At 47.6% G+C, this 22,584-nt stretch overlaps 1 protein-coding gene across 1 annotated transcript in view; it reads right to left on the bottom strand.

Moving 5' to 3' along the window:
* The window catches only part of LOC137435322 (coagulation factor X-like), a 90,642-nt gene extending 69,194 nt beyond the window's left edge, over window positions 1-21,448 (bottom strand). Inside the window, exons 1-4 of the mRNA XM_068129009.2 lie at window positions 21,290-21,448; window positions 20,141-20,301; window positions 19,867-19,891; window positions 18,215-18,328 (exon numbers count right to left, since the gene is read on the bottom strand). Of these exons, the coding sequence (XP_067985110.2) occupies window positions 18,215-18,328; window positions 19,867-19,891; window positions 20,141-20,301; window positions 21,290-21,347 (358 nt within the window). The 5' untranslated portion in view covers window positions 21,348-21,448. The remainder of the gene's footprint in view (window positions 1-18,214; window positions 18,329-19,866; window positions 19,892-20,140; window positions 20,302-21,289) is intronic.
* Between the last annotated feature and the right edge of the window lie 1,136 nt (window positions 21,449-22,584).

Raw genomic sequence — 22,584 nt, 5'->3', positions numbered from 1 at the left:
AAAAAGTGTGCGTCGGCGAGTGGGTGTGTTATAAAGTGTGGGAGTGAAACCGAGTGCGAGCGAGAATGCACGTCGGGGTGTACGGAGTGTGACACGAATAGTGAGTTGGTGATGGCGCAGGTGCGAGAGGGCACATCAGAGCGCGAGTGTGAAACCGAGTGCGAGCGAGAATGCACGTCGGGGTGTACGGAGTGTGACACGAATAGTGAGTTGGTGATGGCGCAGGTGCGAGAGGGCACATCGGAGCGCGAGTGTGAAACCGAGTGTGAGCGAGAATGCACGTCGGGGTGTACGAAGTGTGACACGGAGAGTAAGGTGGTGGTGGAACGTGTGCGAGGAAGCACACCTGAGTTGGTCATGGCGCGGGTGTGGGAGAGCCCATGTGAGCGCGTTAGTGGGTGGATGCAAGAGTGCCCGCCCATGGTGAGTGTTACGGAGGACGTAACGGAGGAGAGGTGTGGACCAAAGTGTGCGCGAGAGGTGTGGTGTGTAACAGGGAGAGCGTTGGTGGAATGTACGGACGGCGTTGGAACGCCAGGTTTTGTGAGGGTGAAAGGGGTAGCGTATGCTTGTGAGCATGCAAGTAAAGCATCAACGGTAATCGGGGTAGTGGTTAGGGCGACGGATAGCCGATGCGAGCACTCGGGGCGCGGTGTGATTTGTTGGATGCAGGGCCCGTCGCGGATCGATGCTGCGTCGCTTCTCTTCGAAGCGTCGTTGCCGATTCGGGCTTGGCCCCGCCCCGCACGGTCGAGTCCGGGCTTTGTCGGGCGAGGCGACCGGTCCGGTTCAAGGGCGAGTGGGAGGAGGTGGAACGGTGCCCCCTCGTGGGGACGGGGTTCCGACCGGGGGAGATTGAGCCATCGGGCCCGGGACCGCAAGGTGCCGCGCCGAGATGGTGCGTGGAGCCTCGGTCCAACCAAACCACCTCCCTTGAACCGAAAGCCGGACGGATTCAACCTGCAGGCAACCAAACCACCCGAATTCATTGCTCGGCTTTACGAAGCCGAGTTTAATGATGTCATGACGCACCGAGGCTAGGATATAGCGGACTGTGATGATGGTGATCGTGATAGTGATAGTGTTTTGATCCGAAATTTAGAAAAGTGAATAGAATTGGCAGTAAATGGAAAATTTTTGAATTGGTTGGAATCTGGACGAACAAAATTTATAGTGAGAGACCCCCGATGTGGTGGGATGGCAAATCCACCATCCCTCACAAATGCGCAATAGCTTATGGGGTGTATGGCAGTGAAAACTAGCCCGGGTGGGTTAGGATATTGATAGGGATCTAGCGAAGATGACATTAGGTAACGTTAAGGTTTAGATAGTGACTGATACCTGTAGTGGGGACGCAGGTAGATTAGTGTGGATGATAATGACGAGGGAGCGCAATAGTTTAAAGGGACGACTGGGAAGCGCAAGTTTCAGAGGTGAGTAGTTAGATGAGATGATGCCGTGTGGTTGAGAATTGAACGGGTGTGATTGAACAGGTGTGATTGCACAGGTGTGCAACTGAACAGGTGTGTGGAGCAGTGTATGAGTGAGTGATGGTGATGTGTGTTGTGTTGACCAACTGGTCCAGGAAGAGGAGGAGGGTGCAGGTGGCACCAGGTATGATTGCACATGTGTGCAACGACAGGTGAATGGAGGACAGGTGTATGGAATAAATGGTATGGAGTATAGGAATGGATGGTCGTGGAGTGAGTATGGTGGAAATTGTGGAGTGGAGTGGATGGTGCGAAGGTGTGAATGGGGGAAGAGTGGACCCCCATCACGGATACCCGGGGCGGGTAGTGTAAGTGTTAGGTAGAGGGTATAGGTAAATTGTGGTTGGATATTGGCATCTGTGGTGCAGGTGAAAGAATGGGCTTTGGATGGGTGCATTAGTGTTGTGGAAATGGCTGGGCGTGTAGCCTGTTAGTGTGTGTAGTTGGTTGGGCACTCCACCACTGTGAGGATGTCGGCCAGGTGATGCCGCAGGTGGGCTCTGGGAGCCGGTAGTAGTTGTTGTGGATGGGGCCTGAGGATCCGGAGGACGGACCCGGGTAGCCCAGTGCCAGCGGGCACCATGGGGTGACAGAGCCAGGAGGGGCTGTCCCCAGTTAGTTAGGTTAGGGTGAGGAGCTAGGTAAGCTCGGGTGGCAACTACAGTGGTGGAGGTGTGCAGGTGGGTAGACCTGTTGGGAGAGCTACACGTCGCGGCCCAGAAATTGTGCGAGGGCACCGGGAGATGAATCGGGGGAGTGAGACCCCAAATTGAGAAGCACCACAGTTTGGTCAATGGGAATTGGTTATTAGAACCCATAGTGTAAGTTGGCCAATGGATTGGCAGGGAGAGACCCCGGGTAGTGTAAAGTGTGTTAATGTCATTTAGAAAGTAGTTAGGATGAAGTCTCCTCGCACCATCTGCATCCACTCACCTGAGGTGACAGGTACTCCGCACCATGCCCTGGTTTGATTATTTTTTACTGTGCAAATGTTTGGAATGTGAGACGCATCATGACGTGGGTGTGACATTGTGCTTTGATGTTCCATCTCTGCCTCCTTATGAGGATTGATGATGAATTTGGTGATGGCAAATTTTGGATACAGGGATTGTGGTGACGAATTTGGTATAGAGGAAATATGGGGAGACGTGACAGTAGTGACGAATTTATAAATGTGTAGATTTTTGTACATATGGGGTAAGGGCAAGGGTAGAGTAGGTGACAGGGGGGTGATGTACGGTAGGGACGAGCTTTCTCACTTCGCCCTCCGTACGCATTTCGCCTTGCATTGCCTTATTGATGTGTACCCTTGTGACCTTACCCCTCGCTCAATTGTCTTTCCCCTTTTGTCTCCCACATGACCTGTGCGCCGTTGGGCGCCGAGGGGAGCGTGCGTGGGTCGGCCATTGTGCGCGCGAAATTCCCAGAACCAGCTGTCTGCATCGATGCACCACATTATGGACCACATGCTTGTGGCCGAGCACCACTTATGGACCCCATGGGTTGGGGCATGGCCCCTCTGCTGGAACCGGCCATGAGGGCCCGAAATCTTGCTGGCGGACCTTGGCCACAGGGCACCGATGCCCCACAGGTGAACCACACGTAGTCGGCCCTGTGGGCCATAAATAAACGGAAATAAAAAAGGACACATTGGGCACACTTTGTTGCAAATAGGCCGCCAGTAAGCAAAGCAAAGAATGACAACATCTGGAAGACCAAATATAATAACCAGCAGAGGGAGCCGAAGAGCAAGAGATCACCTGCAGGGTTAGGGGTTGTTGATTTTATTTTTATGGAACACTGATGAACTATGGTGACTGCACCGATTGGTGCTTGGGTGTGTATTGGTGCGTTTTTGGGTGCGTTCATGGTGCGTCGATGCAGAGCAGACTGTCTCCCCCCCCAGAAAGAACAATCACAGGTCCTGGGTTAGTTTTGTAAATAAAAATAGCGTCATTGTAAATAATGCTTCCCACCGTCAGTGTATAGTTTGAAGACCATTCCGCAATTCGGTTAACTGTGGGCGTAAGTCTGTTAGGCAGGGTGCAATGGAGCAGCGGGACACATTTATTTATGTTTTAAAACTGTCGCACTCAGGGTCAGGTTAAAAGTAGAGGGAACTACACCTACGTGTCACACTAAAGGTAAAAGTTATAGGCCCGGGACGTGCCTAAGGGGAGGAGGGTGCAGTGTTGTGGATATGAGAATGTTTTTTTATTTTATTGTTGTGCTAAAATGTTGTTGTAAAAGGTTGTTGTAAAACATCACCCCTCCTCCCTCCGTTTGTGGTTGTATAAAGGTCAAAAGGGCGTTCCCGTAGTTAGTCCATAAAACATACATGCAGGACACGATATATCTTTTTTTGACAGTTATATCCTTATTATGTGTATTAGTGTAAGGCTGTGTCTTCCATTAATTGAAATACTCCATTGCACCAGTGAAAGAGAATAGATCCCCCTTCCTTCCCATCCCCAAAATCTCCCTTTCCTTCCCATCCCCGAAACCTCCATTTCCATATTACATCCCCTCTCGTCACTGCTGAGCCCTCGATTCCATATTACCTCCCCTCCAATAACCGCCATTGACCACGAGGCTCGAGTCGGGGAAGAAAGGCGTGTCTCCACCTCGTCATAGAGGGGAGGAGTGAGCCAGCCCCACTCGACCAACCATGAGCCAGGGGTTTGGCTAGAGAGGGCGGAGGAAGAGCGATCGGGGAGGTTCGCAAAGGTTGAGGGGTGGGGGCCTATATAACCCAAGGCAGGGCGTGTCCAGAGAGATGCGTTTTGACAGAGGAGAGCAGAAGACAGAAAGGCCTGGAGTTGGTCACAGAGAGTTGGTCCGAGTTGGTCTGAGTCGGTTACCAGAGGAGGGTCAGTGGTCAGTTGGTTGCGGTGAGGAGTCGGTGGTGAGGAGTGAGAAAAACAAGAAAGAGTTGAGGGTTTGGACCAGACGAGTGGGACAAGGCCTGGCAAAGCACGCGACGAAAACAGCAGCCAAAACAGCAGCCAAAACAACAGCGTGGGGCCTGGCCTGAACGGCGGCTGCTAAACGCGCCGGTTGTGCTGCGGGACCCCCTTGGACCTCCCTCTCCCTCCAGTCATCCACATCCTGCCATTCCTGCAATTCCCCGCGTGAGTCAGTGTCTTTTGTTTGTTCTGTCCTGGGAATAAGTTAAGTCTGTAGATAAGCTAGTATTTGCACTGTGTGACCTGCGTCTTATGTGTTGTAAATAAAACTTGATTGCTCCTTTTTGCTTGTGTGTGTAAATAATAAACCCCATTACTCGTCTGTACGTCTTCTCGTTTTATTCCTTTTTCCTCTTTGCATTCGTCGCCTTTGTCTTTTCCCTATTGACTAGCTGTGGTGCGACCCGGCCAACGTTTGGGTGGAATCGGGTGAGTCGGGGATCCTGTTAGGTCGCGGCAATACCAAACCGCTCGGTAACTAACATCTTAATCCGCGATCTGTAACAATATATATATATATATATATATATATATATATATATATATATATATATATATATATATATATATATATATATACATATATATATATATATATATATATATATATATATATATATATATATATATATATATATATATATATATATATATATATATATATATATATATATATATATATATATATATATATATATATACATACATACATACATATTTAGCATTAACGCAGTGGGCTGTTGACGCGTTATCAATGGAGGTCCGTGGTTCGAGCCCCGCATTGAGTCAGAATTTTTTCACACTTAGCCCCTCGCAGGAATTTGATTCCTGTTTATAAAATTGTATTTGAATTAATCTTCAATGCATTTCTACTTATTCACACATACATACGCATGCATATACTTACGCTAACATTTGGGGTCTGCCTTGCAGGCACGTAAGACATCGGCCATGATAAAGCTCGCAGTGTTAAGTGTGGAAAAGTTCTGAGGAGATTGCGGCTGGCTCAATAGCGCAGTGGGCTGTTGACACGTTATCAACGGAGGTCCATGGTTCGAGCCCCGCATTGAGTCAGAATTTTTTCACACTTACTACGTAGTCCCTCACAGGAATTTGATTCCTGTTTATAAAATTATATATATATGTATATATATATATATATATATATATATTGTTGCGGTTCTGAGAAATGTACATATTGATTAATAAAGGTTAAACGTTTTGACCCCATAGTTAGTCCACATGCAACACGTAGGCCACCTTAGAACATTAGTTATGTCATAGTATATGTGAGATAAGGACATTTCCAATAGTGATACCTGCGTTGTGTAAAAGAAATAAATTAGAGTAGGTCCCGTTCATTTTGCAGCCCACCCTCCAATCGACCTCATTGCGCACCATCCAGTCTTCGCCCTATTGCCCATCGCATTGGGATGCTCAAACCAGCCAAATGCCACGAGGTAGGCCTGAAAGGGGGAGGAGCGCGAGGTCGGGGTGTGGCCACGTCAAGCAGCCACAGTGCTGCTTGACGTCAAGCAGCCTCTATGGCGCAATCCATCCCGCGCCCCGTCAAGGGCGGAGCCGGTAAGAGCCAATGACCAATCAGGGCTCTGGTGGAATGGCGTGAGGGGCGTTGTCAAAGTGCGGCTGGCAAATTCCAGAGGGTTTGCTGGGCGGCGCGATATAACCGCGAGCACAAAGCCCTTACAGAGGACTGTGCAGGGAGGACTGGCCAGAAGGAATATATGAGGACTATCACGTTTGGCATTGGTGAAAGGACTCGCTGGGGGGGACTTTGATTGTGCAAGGGCTCGAGGACTTCATGTGGGAAAGCGCCATTGTTGAGGACTGGTTGGGAGAAGCGCTGTTATACTGACTAATTGCAAGGACTCGTTGAGGATTTGGCTTTGGGCTTGCTGGGAGCGCATATAAAGCGCCGGTATTTCTATTACGCACGCGGCCGAGACCGCCAGTATAACCGCCCAGCCGGTTCGTTTATTACGTACGCAGCTAAGCCGTGAAATAACCACCCAGCCTAGCTCACCTTTCCCCGATAATTGTCCGATCCGCGCCAACGACACGTGGGGAGCGCCTGCCGTCCGTCCTACCATCTTCTTCCTGGTACGAGTCGGGGACCCGGAGAACGAGCTGTGGACATCATCCCTGGACCTTCAACCCCAACCTTCTACATCCCCGTGTGAGTGTGTGTGTGTGTGCGGGCCCGTTTGTCCAGGGGATAAGTTAAGACTGCTTTTAAGGCTTCACTGTGTGTACTTCTCCTTCTTCCTGTGTAAATAATTAATAAACCAATCTGTTCTTCCTTTCTTCTTAATTCGACCGTATCAGTCTTTTCTTCCATTGGGTAAGCATGGCACAATTACAACCGCTCAGATCGGGTTTAGTACCTGTTAACGGCCTGAATCACGGCTCGCTATCACTCGGCGTTTCTACTAAAACCGTGGTTCGGGTGGGGTTATTTCCTTGCTTCCTGGGAGGCGCTGGTAATTAGGTAATAGGAATAATGCGACCTACCACCCTATTCAGCGCTGACCGGAAGGAACGTCATAGCCCCGGATCGCGTCGGCTAGATAAAAGACAAGGGGATTAATCCCCCTTTGGTAAGGGGAAGGCCGACGTTTGAGATCCGCAACAATTGGTGTCAGGGAAGTGGGATTGGACCCGAAGTGCGCCTAACGCACTCCAAATTACGAGCGGCCGAAATTCTATTAAAAATCCAAATTAACATCGTGCCATGGATAACCAAGACGGTCAGATGCCGGTGGGGGTGAATGAGGAGGTAGGGAAAGAGGGAGAATCGACCGAGGACCCCCGGGAAGAATTGGGAGAAATGGAGGAGAGAATTATTGAGGGTGCAGCAGTAGGGGTGGCAGGCGAGGAAAATGGCGGCGCCGCGCACATGGTCGGCGAGGGCCGAGCCCGCGGTGCCCACGGTTTCGGACCTGTATGCCCTCATGATGAAATTCATGAAAGGAAGCAGGGAAATAAAAAACGAAACGCGGGAAACGAAAAAAATGATGGGCGCCCAACAAAATGAAATAAATAAAGTAAATGGTAAGTTGGATGCCCCAAGTGATAAATCCACCTGGGAGCAAAAAGAAATGTGGGGCCAATTAAAGGAGATGGGTGGCCAGATGAAAGATGGGTTAAATAATTTGGAAAACAAAATGGGGGAGCAATTGGGAAATCAAATTGCGGGATTAGAAAGCAAATTGGGGGGCCAATTGAAGGACATGGGGGGCCAAATGAAAGATATGAAAGAGGGGTTAACGGGGTTGGAAAACAGGATGGCCACCCAAGAGCACCAAATGGAAGGAATGAAGGACGGGTTAACGGGGTTGGAAAACAGGATGGGCACCCAAGAGAATCGAATGAAAGGGATGAAAGACGGGTTAAAAGGGTGTGGTAACAGAATAGGTGGCCAAATAAAAAAAGATGGGGAAAGACATAGATCGCAGGTCAGGCGGGAAGGTCGCATTGGTACGCGACGGGGTAGTGCGACTTGAGGAACGCGGGGAAAGCGAGGTTGAACCAAGCACAGCCAGGTGGACCGGGGTATAAATCGTGACACGGGGTATAGAAAAGCCGACGACCGCCGAATTGGAAAATTTTATTTTATGTGCGCCAGTGGTCGTCGAGCTTAATAAGGAAAAAGAAATTATAGTTGAAATTGGGGTTGAGGAGACGGCAGAGGTAGTACATGAATTGAAGAAAGAAATGGAATGTACTCAAAGTCTGCATTCGCATTGTGATGTCGTGCTGTCTAACCCCAATGAGAATTTGCAGGCGCTGCTGCGGAAAAGGGTCCCGAAGGTAAGCAGGATTGTGTATGGCGCAAAAAGGTTTGGCGCGAAAGTGTTTAGCGTGAAAAGATTTTTCGCGCCCTTGGGATCCCGACATCACCCGGGCGCTCGTGGAAGGTCCGTGGTGTGCTGTGTGAAAGTAAATGGCGCGCATGTGAGGAAAAGGTGTGCGCCGAAGCGCGAGTGTGAAACAGAGTATGAAACTGAGAGTGAGAGTGGGTGCGACACAGATTGTGAGATTGATGAAGAGAGTGTGTGAGGATGCACACCAGAGCGTGTTGGAGAGAGTGTGCGGGGGGTGCACACCAGAGCGGGTGATTGGGTGTGCAATAGAGTGCACACCCGTGGGAGTTACGGAGTATGTAACTGAGGAGTGTGCGCAAGAATGTGTGCGAGGGTGTGCGGTGATGATTGGGTGTGTGCAGGAGTGCACACCCTTGGGTGTTACTGAGTGTGTAATGGAGTGCGTAAGTGGTATGAGTGTGCCAGGGTGTGCGCGAGGATGTGTAGTAAGGGAGTGTGTGCGTGGCGTGAGTGCGCCTGAGTGGTGTGCACCTGAGTGTGGAACGGAAGAGTGTGCACGGGAGAATGCAATAACGGAGTGCAGGTAATGTATGAGAGGCGCTGGAGCGCCGGGTTGTGTGCGTATGGGAAGGGTCGCGTGTGATGAGCATGCGACTCAAGCATCGACGCAGACCGGGGCAGCGTTTAGGCCGTCATACAGCCGACGCGAGCTCTCGGGGCGTGGTGCGCTTTGTGTGCTGCGGGAGCCGGTGGCGATCATTGCCGCGGCGGTCTCGCAAGGAGCGCCGTGCACGATTCGGGCCAGGCCCCGCCCTGTATGGTCGGTGCCATGCTGTGGCGCAAGGGGAAAACGGCACGACTCCGGGGGAGGAGGCCAGGTCGGACCTTCTCCCCCTGGCAGGTGCGGTGCTCCGACCGGGGGAGGTTGGGTCATCGTGCCGGAGACCGGAAGGCTCCGCGTCGAGATGGCGCCTGGAACCTCGGTCCAAGTATGCCTCCTCCCCAGAATCGAAAATGCCGGATGGACCCAAACAACAGGAGACAGGCCACCAGTATGCATTGCTCGGCTTTGCGAAGCCGAGCTGTGAAAATGTATTTCCACCCCGAGAGGCTCAAGAGTAGTGGACTGATAGTAATGGTGATGGCAAATGGCATCCGGTGTAGAGGGATGGTAGATCTACCATCACTCACACAGTTTCATTGGGGCAAAGGAGCAGTAGATGTATGGGGTTTGGCAGTGAAAGTGCGCTGAGGGTGGGCTAGGATAATGTTCGGGATTTAGAGATGACAATAGGAGACTGAGATGTAAGTAGTGACTTTGTACATGTAGAGGGGACGTAGGGAGAATAGAAGGATGTTAATGACGAGGGAAGTGCTTAGTGTAAAGGGAAGACAGGGAAGCACCAGTATTAGAGGGAAATAGTTAGTTAGATGATGCTGTGTGTGTGAGTATGGGAAGGAACTTGGTGAAATGAGGCAATGAACTTGGTGAAATGAAGCAATGGTCTGGGATGACCGGAGAAAGTGTATGAGTGGTGTATTGAAGACATGTGTAATGGTGTTGAGTGAATGACTTGCATGGGGTGCAAGTGAATAAATGGTGTGGAGTAAATGGAGTGTGGAATGAGTGGTGTGGAGTGCATGGTGCGGAGGAGTGGATGGGGGAAGATGGACCCCTTCACGAATACCCGGGGAGGGTAGTTTAAAGCTAGGTAGAGGGAATAGGTAAATTGTTTGGATATTGACATCTGTGGTGCAGGGAGTAGCAAGTTGTTGCTTTGAGGGGTGCATGAGTGAGTGGAATGGCTGGGCATGTGAGCCTGTTGGTGAGTATGGTTAAATGGGCACTCCGCCACTGGTAGTCTGTCGGCCAGGTGAGGCCGCAGGTAGGCTCTGGGAGCCAGTTGTGTAGTGTTCAATGGGGCACAAGGATCCAAAGAAAGGACCCGGGTAGCCCAATGCCAGAGAGGGCATTAGCGGGGTGATAGAGCCAGGAGGGCCTTCCCCAGTGTAGGGTAGTCACAGGAGCTAGGCAAGCTCGGGTGGTGACTTCAGTGGCGGTGGTGCGCAGGTAGGTAGACGTGCTGGTACAGCCACACGACCAAGCCCCGAAATTGTGCGAAGGCACAGATGGAAACATTGGGGGAGTGAGACCCCAAATTGGAAGAGCACCACAGGATGGTCAATGGGAATTGGTTTTTCGAACCACATACTGCAAAGAGGCCAATTGGATTGGCAGGGCAAGACCCCGGGTAGAGTAAAGAGTTAATGTTATTAGAAGGATAGCTAGGATGAAATCTCTTCGCACCATCCACATCCACTCACCAATGTGACAGGACTCCACACCAGGTTTTGCAGATGATTTGGAAGGAAGGACGCATCATGACATGGGTGAGACATTGTGTGTGATTCCATCCCTTCCTTCTTGGGAGGGATTGGATGATGAATTTGGTTTAGGGGGAGATATGGGAGACAAGACGGTAGGGACGGAATTTGTAAAGTGTAAATACGGGGAGGGGTAAGGGTAGTGTAGGTTGACATGGGGGGTGACGAACGGCTAGGGACGAGCTTTCTCCGCTCGCTCTCCCGCGTCCCTCATGTTGCATTACCTTCTATTGACGTGTACCCTTGCGCCCTTGCCCCCGCTAACCTCTGCTTTGTCTTTCCTCCCCACCCATGGACCCAATATCTTTTGTTGAGGGGAGTGTGCAGGTGCCCTGAGCTGTGTGGCTGCACCTTTGCGCTGCACCCTGCTGCCTGTTGCCTGCACCGGTACACCATATGGACCACACATTCTGTGGCCTGGCACCTTTGCTTGGGCAGACAATTAGTGCAAACGTTATCTTGCCCTGCGGACCACTGTCTTTTTAAGTGGCCTCGATGCCATGCAGTCGGACCACCTAAGTTGGCCCTGCTGGCCAAAATAAAAAGCGGACACAGTTTGTGCACTTATTATTATTCCGGTGTGCCCGGAAAAGAAGATCTCCAAGTTATTACGGCACACCGAAGAAGAAGATGCAGCCAAGATACAACGGCCCAGCAGCCAAGCAAGCACAAGACATCATTGATTAATTTGAAATGTTTTTGTGCCTTTTGATGATTGTGCATTTTGGTGCTTTTTGTGCATTTTTTTTTATTTTTGTGCATATGGGTGTATGGTGTATTGGTGCAGTGCATTGCATTCTGTATTTCCTCTACTCAAAATTCCTTTTCTCTCCCACAAAAAGAACAGGTCCTGGGTTGAAGTATTGTAAATAAGTATATTAGTCTTGTAAATAACATGCCCCCCACCGGCTTTATGCATAGTTTGAGGATTCTTTCCGTAATTTGGTTAATTGTGGGTGTGAGTCTGTTAGTTAGTACACAACACAGTAGGTGGGACATATCTAGTGTTTAAAACTGTCGCACACAGGGTGCTAGAGTAAAAGTAGAGGGAAACTACACCGAAGTGTCACACTAATTGTTAAAAAGTAGTCCTGACCCTTGCATCCGAACCGGTCGGGCTCACTGGTGTGTGGGTTCGGCTCGGGGACGATCCTGGCGAAGGAGGGTTGCAGTGTTGCGGTTCTGAGAAATGTACATATTGATTAATAAAGGTTAAAGGTTTTGCCCCCATAGTTAGTCCACATGCAACACGTAGGCCACCTTAGAACATTAGTTATGTCATAGTATATGTGAGATAAGGACATTTCCAATAGTGATACCTGCGTTGTGTAAAAGAAATAAATAAGAGTAGGTCCCGTTCATTTTGCAGCCCACCCTCCAATCGACCTCATTGCGCACCATCCAGTCTTCGCCCTATTGCCCCTCGCATTGGGATGCTCAAACCAGCCAAATGCCACGAGGTAGGCCTGAAAAGGGGGAGGAGCGCGAGGTCGGGGTGTGGCCATGTCAAGCAGACGTCAAGGGCGGAGCCGGTAAGAGCCAACGACCAATCAGGGCTCGGGTGGAATGGCGTGAGGGGCGTGGTCAAAGCGCGGCTGGCAAATTCCAGAGGGTTCACTGGGCGGCGCTATTTAACCGTGAGCACAAAGCCCTTACAGAGGACTGTGCGGGGAGGACTGGCCAGAAGGAATATATGAGGACTCACGTTTGGCATTGGTGAAAGGACTCGCTGGGGGGACTTTGATTGTGCAAGGGCTCGAGGACTTCGTGTGGGAAAGCGCCATGGTTGAGGACTGGTTGGGAGAGGCACTGTTATACTGAATGATTGCAAGGACTCATTGAGGATTTGGCTTTGGGCTTGCTGGGAGCGCATATAAAGCGCCGGTATTTCTATTACGCACGCGGCCGAGACCGCCAGTATAACCGCCCAGCCGGTTCGTTTATTACGTACGCGGCTAAGCCATGAAATAACCGCCCAGCCTAGCTCACCTTTCCCCGATAATTGTCCGATCCACGCCAAGGACACGCGGGGAGCGCCTGCCGTCCGTCCTACCATCTTCTTCGCGGTACAAGTCGGGGACCCGGAGAACGAGCTGTGGACATCATCCCTGGACCTTCAACCCCAACCTTCTACATCCCCGTGTGAGTGTGTGTGTGTGCGGGCCCGTTTGTCCAGGGGATAAGTTAAGACTGTTTTTAAGGCTTCACTGTGTGTACTTCTCCTTCTTCCTGTGTAAATAATTAATAAACCAATCTGTTCTTCCTTTCTTCTTAATTTGACCGTATCAGTCTTTTCTTCCATTGGGTAAGCGTGGCACGATTACAACCGCTCAGATCGGGTTTAGTACCTGTTAACGGCCCAAATCGCGGCTCGCTATCGTTCGGCGTTTCCACTAAAACCGTGGTTCTGGCGGGGTTATTTCCTTGCTTCCTGGGAGGCGCTGGTAAATAGGTAATAGGAATAATTCGACCTACCACCCTATTCAGCGCTGACCGGAAGGAACGTCATAGCCCCGGATCGCGTCGGCTAGATAAAAGACAAGGGGATTAATCCCCCCTTGGTAAGGGGAAGGCCGACGTTTGAGATCTGCAACAATATAAATATATATATAGGAATGCTATTTATAATTACTAGACCCAATTGGAGCGATCTTATTTGTACCACGCTTAGTCAATGGAGAAATCACAAAGGCGATCTTCAATGTCCCGTGAAGATGGACGTAGGAGAAGGCAGGACCGCATATCGTGTCGCTCGAATGGAACGGGTTATCTCGGGGCAAACGGTATGGGGCGGACTTAGCGCGGCTGGCAGCTATTCGGCCGCATTCACTCGCTTTGGCTGAATCGTTTGGTGAGCATGTTATCAACGCCCTGGCTGCGCCCATGTATCCCTCGTAACAAAGTTCATACAGCGCGGTGATCTTTTTCAAGCGTGTCTCCTTAGAATCCTCTCATAAACTCCGCACCAGCTCAGCGCACCTCCCTCGATAACTCTCAAGTCCTTCCCTCCGCGAGTCCTTCCGAGGGCTTTTCGCATCGGGTTATATATGCCACGCCCTTCAAACCCTCTGGAACTCACCAGACGCTCTTCACCACGCCCTCTCACGCCATTCCGCTCGAGCTCTGATTGGCTGGTTCATTCTTACCGTCCCCACTGCTGCCGTGCCGAGCTCAACCCTCCTTCACCTTTCGAGGCCCTGCTTCGTGTTAACTTGACTAGAGGACAGCCAAATGGGACGCGGGATGGATTGCGCCCATAGAGGTAGAATGGAGGTCGGAGCAAAATGATTGTAGGGCCTATTCTCCTGCCTTTACACAACGCAGGTACGAAGAGAGGAAATGGCCTATTCTTACACATACTAAGACATAACTATACTACAAATTGGCCTGTATGTTGCTCGTGTGACTAACTATGGGGGGAAAACCTTTAACATTTATTGACTTCAATGTGCCAATCTCAAAACCGCAGCAATATATATATATATATATATATATATATAAATATATATATATATAAATATATAAATATATATATATATATATATATATATATATATGTATTGTTACGTTTGTTGGGGTAGGGATGAAATACCGTAGTGGGCATAGGAATGTATAGTTTAGCATGGACCGTGTGATGCGTAGAAGAAGAACCTTTATGTAATAAGTAGGGTACCTGGCAGGGTAAGAGTGCTTGCATGTCACCATAAGGGGCGTGGCTTTTGCATCAATTAGTTCTAGGGCGTAAGATTAATAATTCCTAGTATGTAATTGCCCCTGTGATTTTCCCTTATGTTTTATTTAATCTAAAAGGGCCGCCATTACAACAACCATAATCGCTGACAGTACCAGGACATTGCAATCGGCAGGTAGACCCCACCCAGCCAAACAATCTTGAAGGATGGCTAGACTCCACCTCGAAGGATTGTAACTGACAGGCCACACCCCGAGCTTCGTCGTTGTGTGTCAAGCAGGCCTTCAGGCCCGCCAAATGAGATGTCTGGATTGGTCGAGTGTGACGTCAGCGAGGGAACAAGGAGTGTGCGTCCCTCCCTCTCGCTCTCTCTCATTCAGGTGCTGGGCACGGGTGGTCGAATTCTTTGGCTCATGTGCACTTGTGGAAGAAGGCTCTCTCTCTCTTGTTCTGGCCTGGGTGGCGGACAGCTGCTCTTCATGCCATGTGCACCTGAGAGCTTGGTGGAGTGTGGAACGACTGGAGGAGGAGGACGTTTTGCTGCCGCTTCATGGCTCAGTGTGCCATGTGGGGATTCGCGCTATTTTGTGTGCTCCCGCGCGAATACTCGGGGACTATTCGCGCTTGTCCTCGTCGCAGCAAAGCTGAGTATCGGCCGATTCACCAAACCATTTTTCATTTCTTTGATCATTCCAATGTCGTGTAATTGTGTCTGAGTGAAGTTGCCTCAATATAGCAATTAGTTTTACCTTACCCTTTCATTTTTTTTATTCTTGCATTAATTTCATGAAACCCATATTTGTTGCATTTTACTTTGTGTCGTGTTCGTTTACTTGTTTGTGTGTTCGAGGAATGGACCCGGTGGCGGCCGTCCGTTCAGGTAAGGCTTCGGGTCCTTCCCGCATACGAAAAGATAATCCTGCCAAGTTGAGGTATACGCCTCGGAGTTACAACGTTCGGCTATTCGTCTGAGGCCGGTGTTCATTGGCCACGGACTTGACAATATATATATACAGTCATGTGAAAAAGTAAGTACACCCCATGTTAAGTTTTGACTTTTTCAACATATTTCAACATACAGCTATTTGATCTTCATTTCAACAATATTGATAGATAAAGGTGATATAATATAACAAATATCATGAAACATTTACATTTTGTAGTCCATTGTATAATTATAAATAAAAATAAATGCAAATTTCGCATGTGGAAAAAGTAAGTACACCCCGACATTTATCACTACTTCAAATACCTAAAATTACAATCAGGTGCACCAGCTCAGGTGCAAATGATTAGAACATCGTCAGAGAGGATCTTGGAGGAACCTGTCTTATTTAAACCTCAGACATTTCGTTTGGTTTGCTCTTTGTTGTTGAAGTGTGTGGTGTCACCATGCCTAGATCGAAAGAGCTCTCTGAGGCCTTCAGAAAGGAGGTTATAGTTGCCTACAAGTCTGGGAAGGGATTTTAAAAGATCTCCAAACAATTTGAAATCAATCATTTGACTGTTCGGAAGATCATCTACAAGTGGAGAAGATTCCAAACAACTTCCAACTTGTTCAGGCCAGGCCGCCCCAGCAAGTTCAGCCCGAGAGCAGACCACAAGATGCTGAAAGAAGTCTCTAAGAACCCCAGAATGTCATCATGGGACCTACAGGTAGCTCTTGCCACTGTTGATGTCAAAGTGCACGAGTCTATCATTAGAAAGAGGCTGCACAAATCTACTTGGGAGGTTTGCCAGGAGGAAACCTTTGCTGTCCAGAAAGAACATCAGGGCAAGACTGAAGTTTGCCAATGAACACCTGGGCAGAGACCAGCACTTCTGGAACAATGTGCTCTGGACAGATGAGTCAAAGGTAGGTAGAGCTATTTGGCCACAGTACCAGAAGACATGTTTGGCGAAAACCAAAGACAGCATTTGACCACAAGAACCTGATACCAACTGTGAATCATGGTGGTGGAAATGTTATGGTTTGGGGAAGCTTTGCTGCATCAGGGCCTGGGCAGCTCACCATCATAGAATCCACTATGAATTCTTCATTGTACCAGAGGGTGCTTGAGGATAATGTGAGGCCATCTGTCGGGGAGTTGAAGCTCAACCGAAGGTGGACCTTGCAACATGACAATGACCCTAAACATACCAGTAAATCCACCAAGGAATGGCTGAAAATGAAGAAATGGAGCGTTCTGGAATGGCTAAGTCAAAGCCCGGATCTAAATCCCATCGAGATGTGGGGGGATTTGAAACGAGTTGTGCATGCAAGAAACCCCTCAAACATCGCACAGCTGAAAGGATTCTGCATGGAGGAGTGGGCAAAAATTTCTCCCAGTCGATGTCAGAGACTGGTAGACAGTTATAAGAAACGCCTCCTTGAGGTTGTTTCTGCCAAAGGGGGCAATACCACCTATTAGAGCCAAGGGTGTACTTACTTTTTCCACATGCGAAATTTGCATTTATGTTTATTTAAATTATACAATGGAGTACAAAATGTAAATGTTTCATGATATTTGTTATATTATATCACCTTTACATATCAATATTGTTGAAATGAAGATCAAATATTTGTATGTTGAAATATGTTGAAAAAGTCAAAACTTTACATGGGGTGGACTTACTTTTTCACGTGACTGTATATATACATATATCAAGTCAGCTGGATGAAAATTGACGATTTATGTGACCTTGACTTTTGACCTCACAAATTAATCACTTGATTAAAATTTTGACAGCGTTCCCACTGTTCACTAGGTCTATCAGTTGGTTAAGTTTTGTGAAGATCGGTTTGAATTGTGCCCTGTATGTGACTGACAAACATACATACTCAGGGAATGAATATATTTGTGAATTTTTTATTTCGCAAGTAAAAAACGAACATTATATTCTTCTTCTTAAGTCGGCTCTTCGGCCGAACTCAGATGACATTGCTCCTCAGCTTCAGGTCCTCTCGATGAATTGCTGCGTGCAGCTCCTCTATCTCCAGGCCCACATCCTTATTCAACGTGTTGGTGCTGGTCTCCACCGCTTCCGCCTTCTACGTTTCGGAGTTGAGAATACAAGCTTGGAAACAGGTTCGTTTTTGCGGCAGTAGCAGTGTCTTGCAAACCTGAGACGTCTTCTTCTAGGTTTAACAGACAGTCTTGGAAGACAACCATAGAGCTCTTTCTTTGTCCGATGTTCAGACCAATGGACACTGAAATCTGAGCAAAGAAGTCAACTCCAGCATCCATCAAGCCCCTTCTGGTGAGTCAAGTCCACTATCTATGATTTGAACGTGTGATTCCAGCCTCACAAGCTGTGCAAACACGTTATGGAATGCCAAACAGGCCAATTGATAAAAATTTTAACTTGACGTGAAACCATATTGAGTGCTTCAACCTTTAATTTAATAATATTTGAAATCGAGCAGCCAATGGGAAGGCTGCACCATCAGTGACTGCGATTATGGAAAGGGAGGTGGTGCTACATTTTAATGAATCACTTGTAATCAAAATGTAATCATTAAAAGCATCAAAACATGACAAGATGGGACCAGCGAAGTGAGAATGGATGGGCTGCACCAAAATTAGGATATGGCGTGATCACTGCGACGTAAAGCAAATTTAAAGCCATCAATGTATAATAATGTGTCCTAGTTATATCTTAACTTGAATATTTCAACTTTCCAATGCTGGCATGATCATGGCGATCCGATACACATCACTCACCATGCTCCTCAGACTTGGGTCAAAGTCGGACGAATTGCACGATCATGAAGGACGAATAGGTCAGAGTGCATGTGTTTGTTTTGATTAACGAGACATCGACTTGGTGCTCTGCTGGCTTGTTCAAGACGCATACCTGTTTCACAATTGATTCCTACGTAGCCATCAAGGCAGAAGCACACGTACGTGGGCTTCACGTCTTCACATATACCTCCGTTCAGGCATGGGTGGCTGTGGCAATGGCTTTCACCTGGTGGCACGCAGAGATTAACTTTAAACACTTTAACTTTAAACTTTAAAAACAAGGAACACACAGTATTAGAGTTAGGGTTGTTAGGGTTAGAGGCAGGAGTGGTAAAATGAGAGAAATAACGAATAAAAAAGTGGGATTCTCAAAAACGATTAATTTAGAAGGAAATGTAAGATGGCATCGAATCAAAAGCAAAAGAGAAGGAAGCAGAGGATGGCACAGAGAAAATAATCTGAATCTTCGTTCATATGCAGCACATGGCTGCGGGGTAGCATCATTGGCTGTGGGCGTGGCTATGCCACTGATGCAATTGGGCGTGGCTATGCCGCTGATGCAATTGGCTGTGGGCGTGGCTATGCCGCTGATGCAATTGGCTGTGGGCGTGGCTATGCCGCTGATGCAATTGGATGTGGGCGTGTCTATGTCGCTGATGCAATTGGCTGTGGGCGTGGCTATGCCGCTGATGCAATTGGCTGTGGGCGTGGCTATGCTGCTGATGCAATTGGCTGTGGGCGTGGCTATGCCGCTGATGCAATTGGCTGTGGGCGTGGCTATGCCGCTGATGCAATTGGCTGTGGGCGTGGCTATGCCGCTGATGCAATTGGATGTGGGCGTGGCTATGCCGCTGATGCAGTGCCCCTTGCTGTCTCGGGCAGGAATTTGTAATTTGTTCATGGTGCCGGCAGTAGCTCACCTATTTTAAGGGAAGGACACCGGTAAGATCTTTAACATCCACCAACGCAGGCTGGTAGCCGGGACGCCAATTTAAAGTCCATCCAAGGGACGACACACATTGATGAATAACCCTGCCTGTGAAACACCAGGATGACAGTTTATAGCCGGGTCGGGATTCAAACCCAGGCGAGACAGCCTAGAGGCGAGTGTGCATACCTTTAGGCCATCTTGCCAGCCCAGAAAAATTGTGATTACAGAGAACACATCAAACAGAAACAAAAGACGGACAAATACATGGATTGTATCTAAAGCTTTCCAAAAAAATTCTTTCTGAGAGTTTTCTTGTGTATCCATGTTGTCGACTCCATGCGTGCTCTTCTGCTTATTCTTCCCCACATCCCTTATTTGTCCAAGTCCTCCTTCTATTTTGTCCCGCAAACCCTGTTTCTGGTGCCCACCCCCCCCCCCCCAATCCCTCTTTATACTGTTCCTATTGTTCTGTTGCGTCCTGATCCATTATTTTCCAGCTCTTCCACGAGCCTTGACTTTGTGCACAAAAAGGCCTCGTGCTATTCATGAATACAATCAAAGAAAGCAAATAACATTCTTGTCATGAATCGCAATCTGAAGGCAATTGCTTTGTCTCCAGAAAAATCAATTTCAAGAATGTTTATGTCAGTTTTGATCTTTGCACGTTGAGCAAAGTTTGTGGACAAACAAGACAGGCAATTACAATAAAGGCATTTCAGTTGGGGAAGGATTGTGGAGATAGACCGGTGTTGCGAGGAGGAAACCAGTGACAAGTGCGACGGAGGATCAGTGCAAGTCGCAAATTCAAGGCAAGATTATAACAAGGTACCTACCTGTGTACGGCCCCCAGAACTCTTTCTGTGAACACACAAGTCACATGATCTCAACAGGAGACATTTTTGGCCTGCATAATGCATAAATTGAAAAAAATACTGGATATTCTTTTTCACAACATCTCATCTAATGAGATGATGATAATTATTACTTCGGAGATTTTTCCATGTATTCAAAATTTCCTTTAATAAGTTGGCAATGCAAGATGTCTGATGTTTTGAACTTTTGATAAACTTGCACCCCACAGCAACATTGTTTTTGTTTTTTTCTAACCGTCGCTTCCTCGTTCTCGAAGATCTCTCGTGCTTCTTCCCAATCGCATCGTTCCTCCTGACATTCTCGTTCCATGTCCCCTTTCTTAAATTCCTCCCAGAACGTGTTCGCACGCCGGGAGCGTTCCAAAAACACCCCCGCTTCTTCCCGCTGCAGAAACACTGAAAGAGCCAGAATCCCCTAAATCAGACTTTTCGGATCGAGCAACGTAAGTCTTCTCTAAATCACATCCACACTACACAAATATATATATATATATATATAATCTGTCCTAAACAAACGAGCCATTTAATAGAGATTTTATCTACGTCACAATTTTTCTACTCTCATCTCTGGACATTTACTATCACTCACTAAATAAACTAAAGGCAAGCGCAAGAAAAACTCATCACAACACCAGCCACACTTGACTAAGCAAATTCATATTCTAAAGAATTATGTACATAAAATTATGGCAATTCGGGGAGAAAGATTTACACTTTAAATGCAAAACGAGGGTCACCGTGAGATTGCACATTTATTGCGCTTACACGCGCAAGAAAGCAATTCTGTTACTTTAATGAGTTGAGTATATTTCCAAAAAGTGCATTATCAATCCTATGATGATATTTTTTGTTCGTCCATGGACATATGACCAGGTCATTCAAGAACAGTACCTGTCAGGTGGCTAGCTGGCACAAAAAACCCAAAACAAGTAGTTATTAGGCATTCGGCCATCTCTGCAGTCCGAATCGTTTTAGGGCCAGGAAGTGAATCAACCGGTTTAACCAAACAATCTGTCATGCATCACATTCGAGCATCGATGAAATTAACCCATCGTGTCCTGCGATATCCCACTGCGTAAGGCCAAGAAACGCTTAAGACAGAGCAACGTCGGCTGCACCAGATACCGAGCTAAACAAACAGCCGTCCAAACGAAATCCACTAAAAAACAAACTTCCAACTAGTCGTGTGACCGTACCAACTTTCAAAACGTATTAATGCGCACAATCGTAAAAAAGTACGCACACCCGGGAGGACTTGTAATTACGGATAAGCCTCGGAGATGTTACAACCTTCACAACCATGCACATTGTTTTTTGAAAACTTTGTTCAAGTTAAATAAACCATTTGAGACATTCTTCCGCACATCCAAAGTTGAAAACTTACCTTTCATGAGAGCAGGAGGCACGAATAAGATAACGCCAATGAAGAAGTGAAATAACATGATTTTGTGAAGCAGCTAGCTGAGCCTGGACACGCAAATAGAGCCGGTTTGTTCGTTCTGCTTCTCTCCCTCCCCGCCTTTTCCTGGATAAAACTTTTGTCGCTCCGACTGTCGTTCCTCCCCTCGTGCCGCACACGGGCTGTCTTCAGGAACACAATAAAACACATCACTCCATTCTTCATCTTTTGCTGCGTGCGCCTAAATTAATACATCACAATAAATGATTGTTATATACAATGCAATCACTCGTTGTTGTGTTGCTGTTATTTTAAATCTTGTTCACAATCCCTTGTGGCATGGTCACAAATTGCATTTTTAATGGTGTGTGTCTCATGAATTGATTGTTCTGTCTCTTTTCAAACTTTCCTGTCATATTGAGCTCTAATTTTCTATTTACTTGTTGTCAAGCCTTTCTTTATTTTCATTTCCTTGGCCTTCTGCATTTTAGACCCTTTTTTAGACTTTTTTTTTTTAGATGATTTTAATGGTTTAATGTTGATGATCCACAGACTCCCCACCGATAGCTACAATGTCAGAATTCCAGTGAACGCATGTTCGCAGCCACATTTAACAGTTTTCTCAGTGCACACACGTGTTCGGGCTTCTCAGGAGCCAAGGTCTAGCGGACGAGGTAAACTATTGCGGAACCTGCTGCAAGACAGTTGTGCTTCAAGCAAGTCAACATCTGTCTATGGCTCAATGGCTGGTGGGATTGTCTGGACTCTAGAGGTACGCACACTCGCCTCTAAGCAGTCTCACCTGGGTTTGGATCCGCACCCAAATATAAAATGTCATCTGTTATGCTGTCCTACATATGGATGCGTAAACTGGGCATCCCAGCTGCTGGCAGCAGTTCATGGACGTTAAAGATCCCACAATGTCCTTTGCGAAAAGTAGGTTAGCTATCACCAGTGCCATGGCCAAATTCCACATTCCTACCCCATCAACATCAACATCAGAATCAAGGAAATGCCTAATGTTAATGAAAATCTTGAATTTTTAGTAAAAGTATGTGGGGAAAATGGGACAATTCAACTGCAACAACACATTATTGACACAAGGGTGAGGATGGATAAATGAATAATAGGAAAAAAGATAAAGATATGCATGTACTGCTTTTCTTGGTGATGTCCTAACTTGGAATTTTATTATTATATGGCTAGAAGCAAATACGTCATCAGCTAGTGTATTACAACATAATGGATAGATCAACAGAAGTATGCTAACTACCATGGGA

This window comes from Myxine glutinosa, chromosome 9 (assembly GCF_964187855.1).
Source record: "Myxine glutinosa chromosome 9, kmMyxGlut1.1, whole genome shotgun sequence".
NCBI lineage: Eukaryota > Metazoa > Chordata > Myxini > Myxiniformes > Myxinidae > Myxine > Myxine glutinosa.
This window is presented reverse-complemented; position numbering and strand designations above follow the sequence as displayed.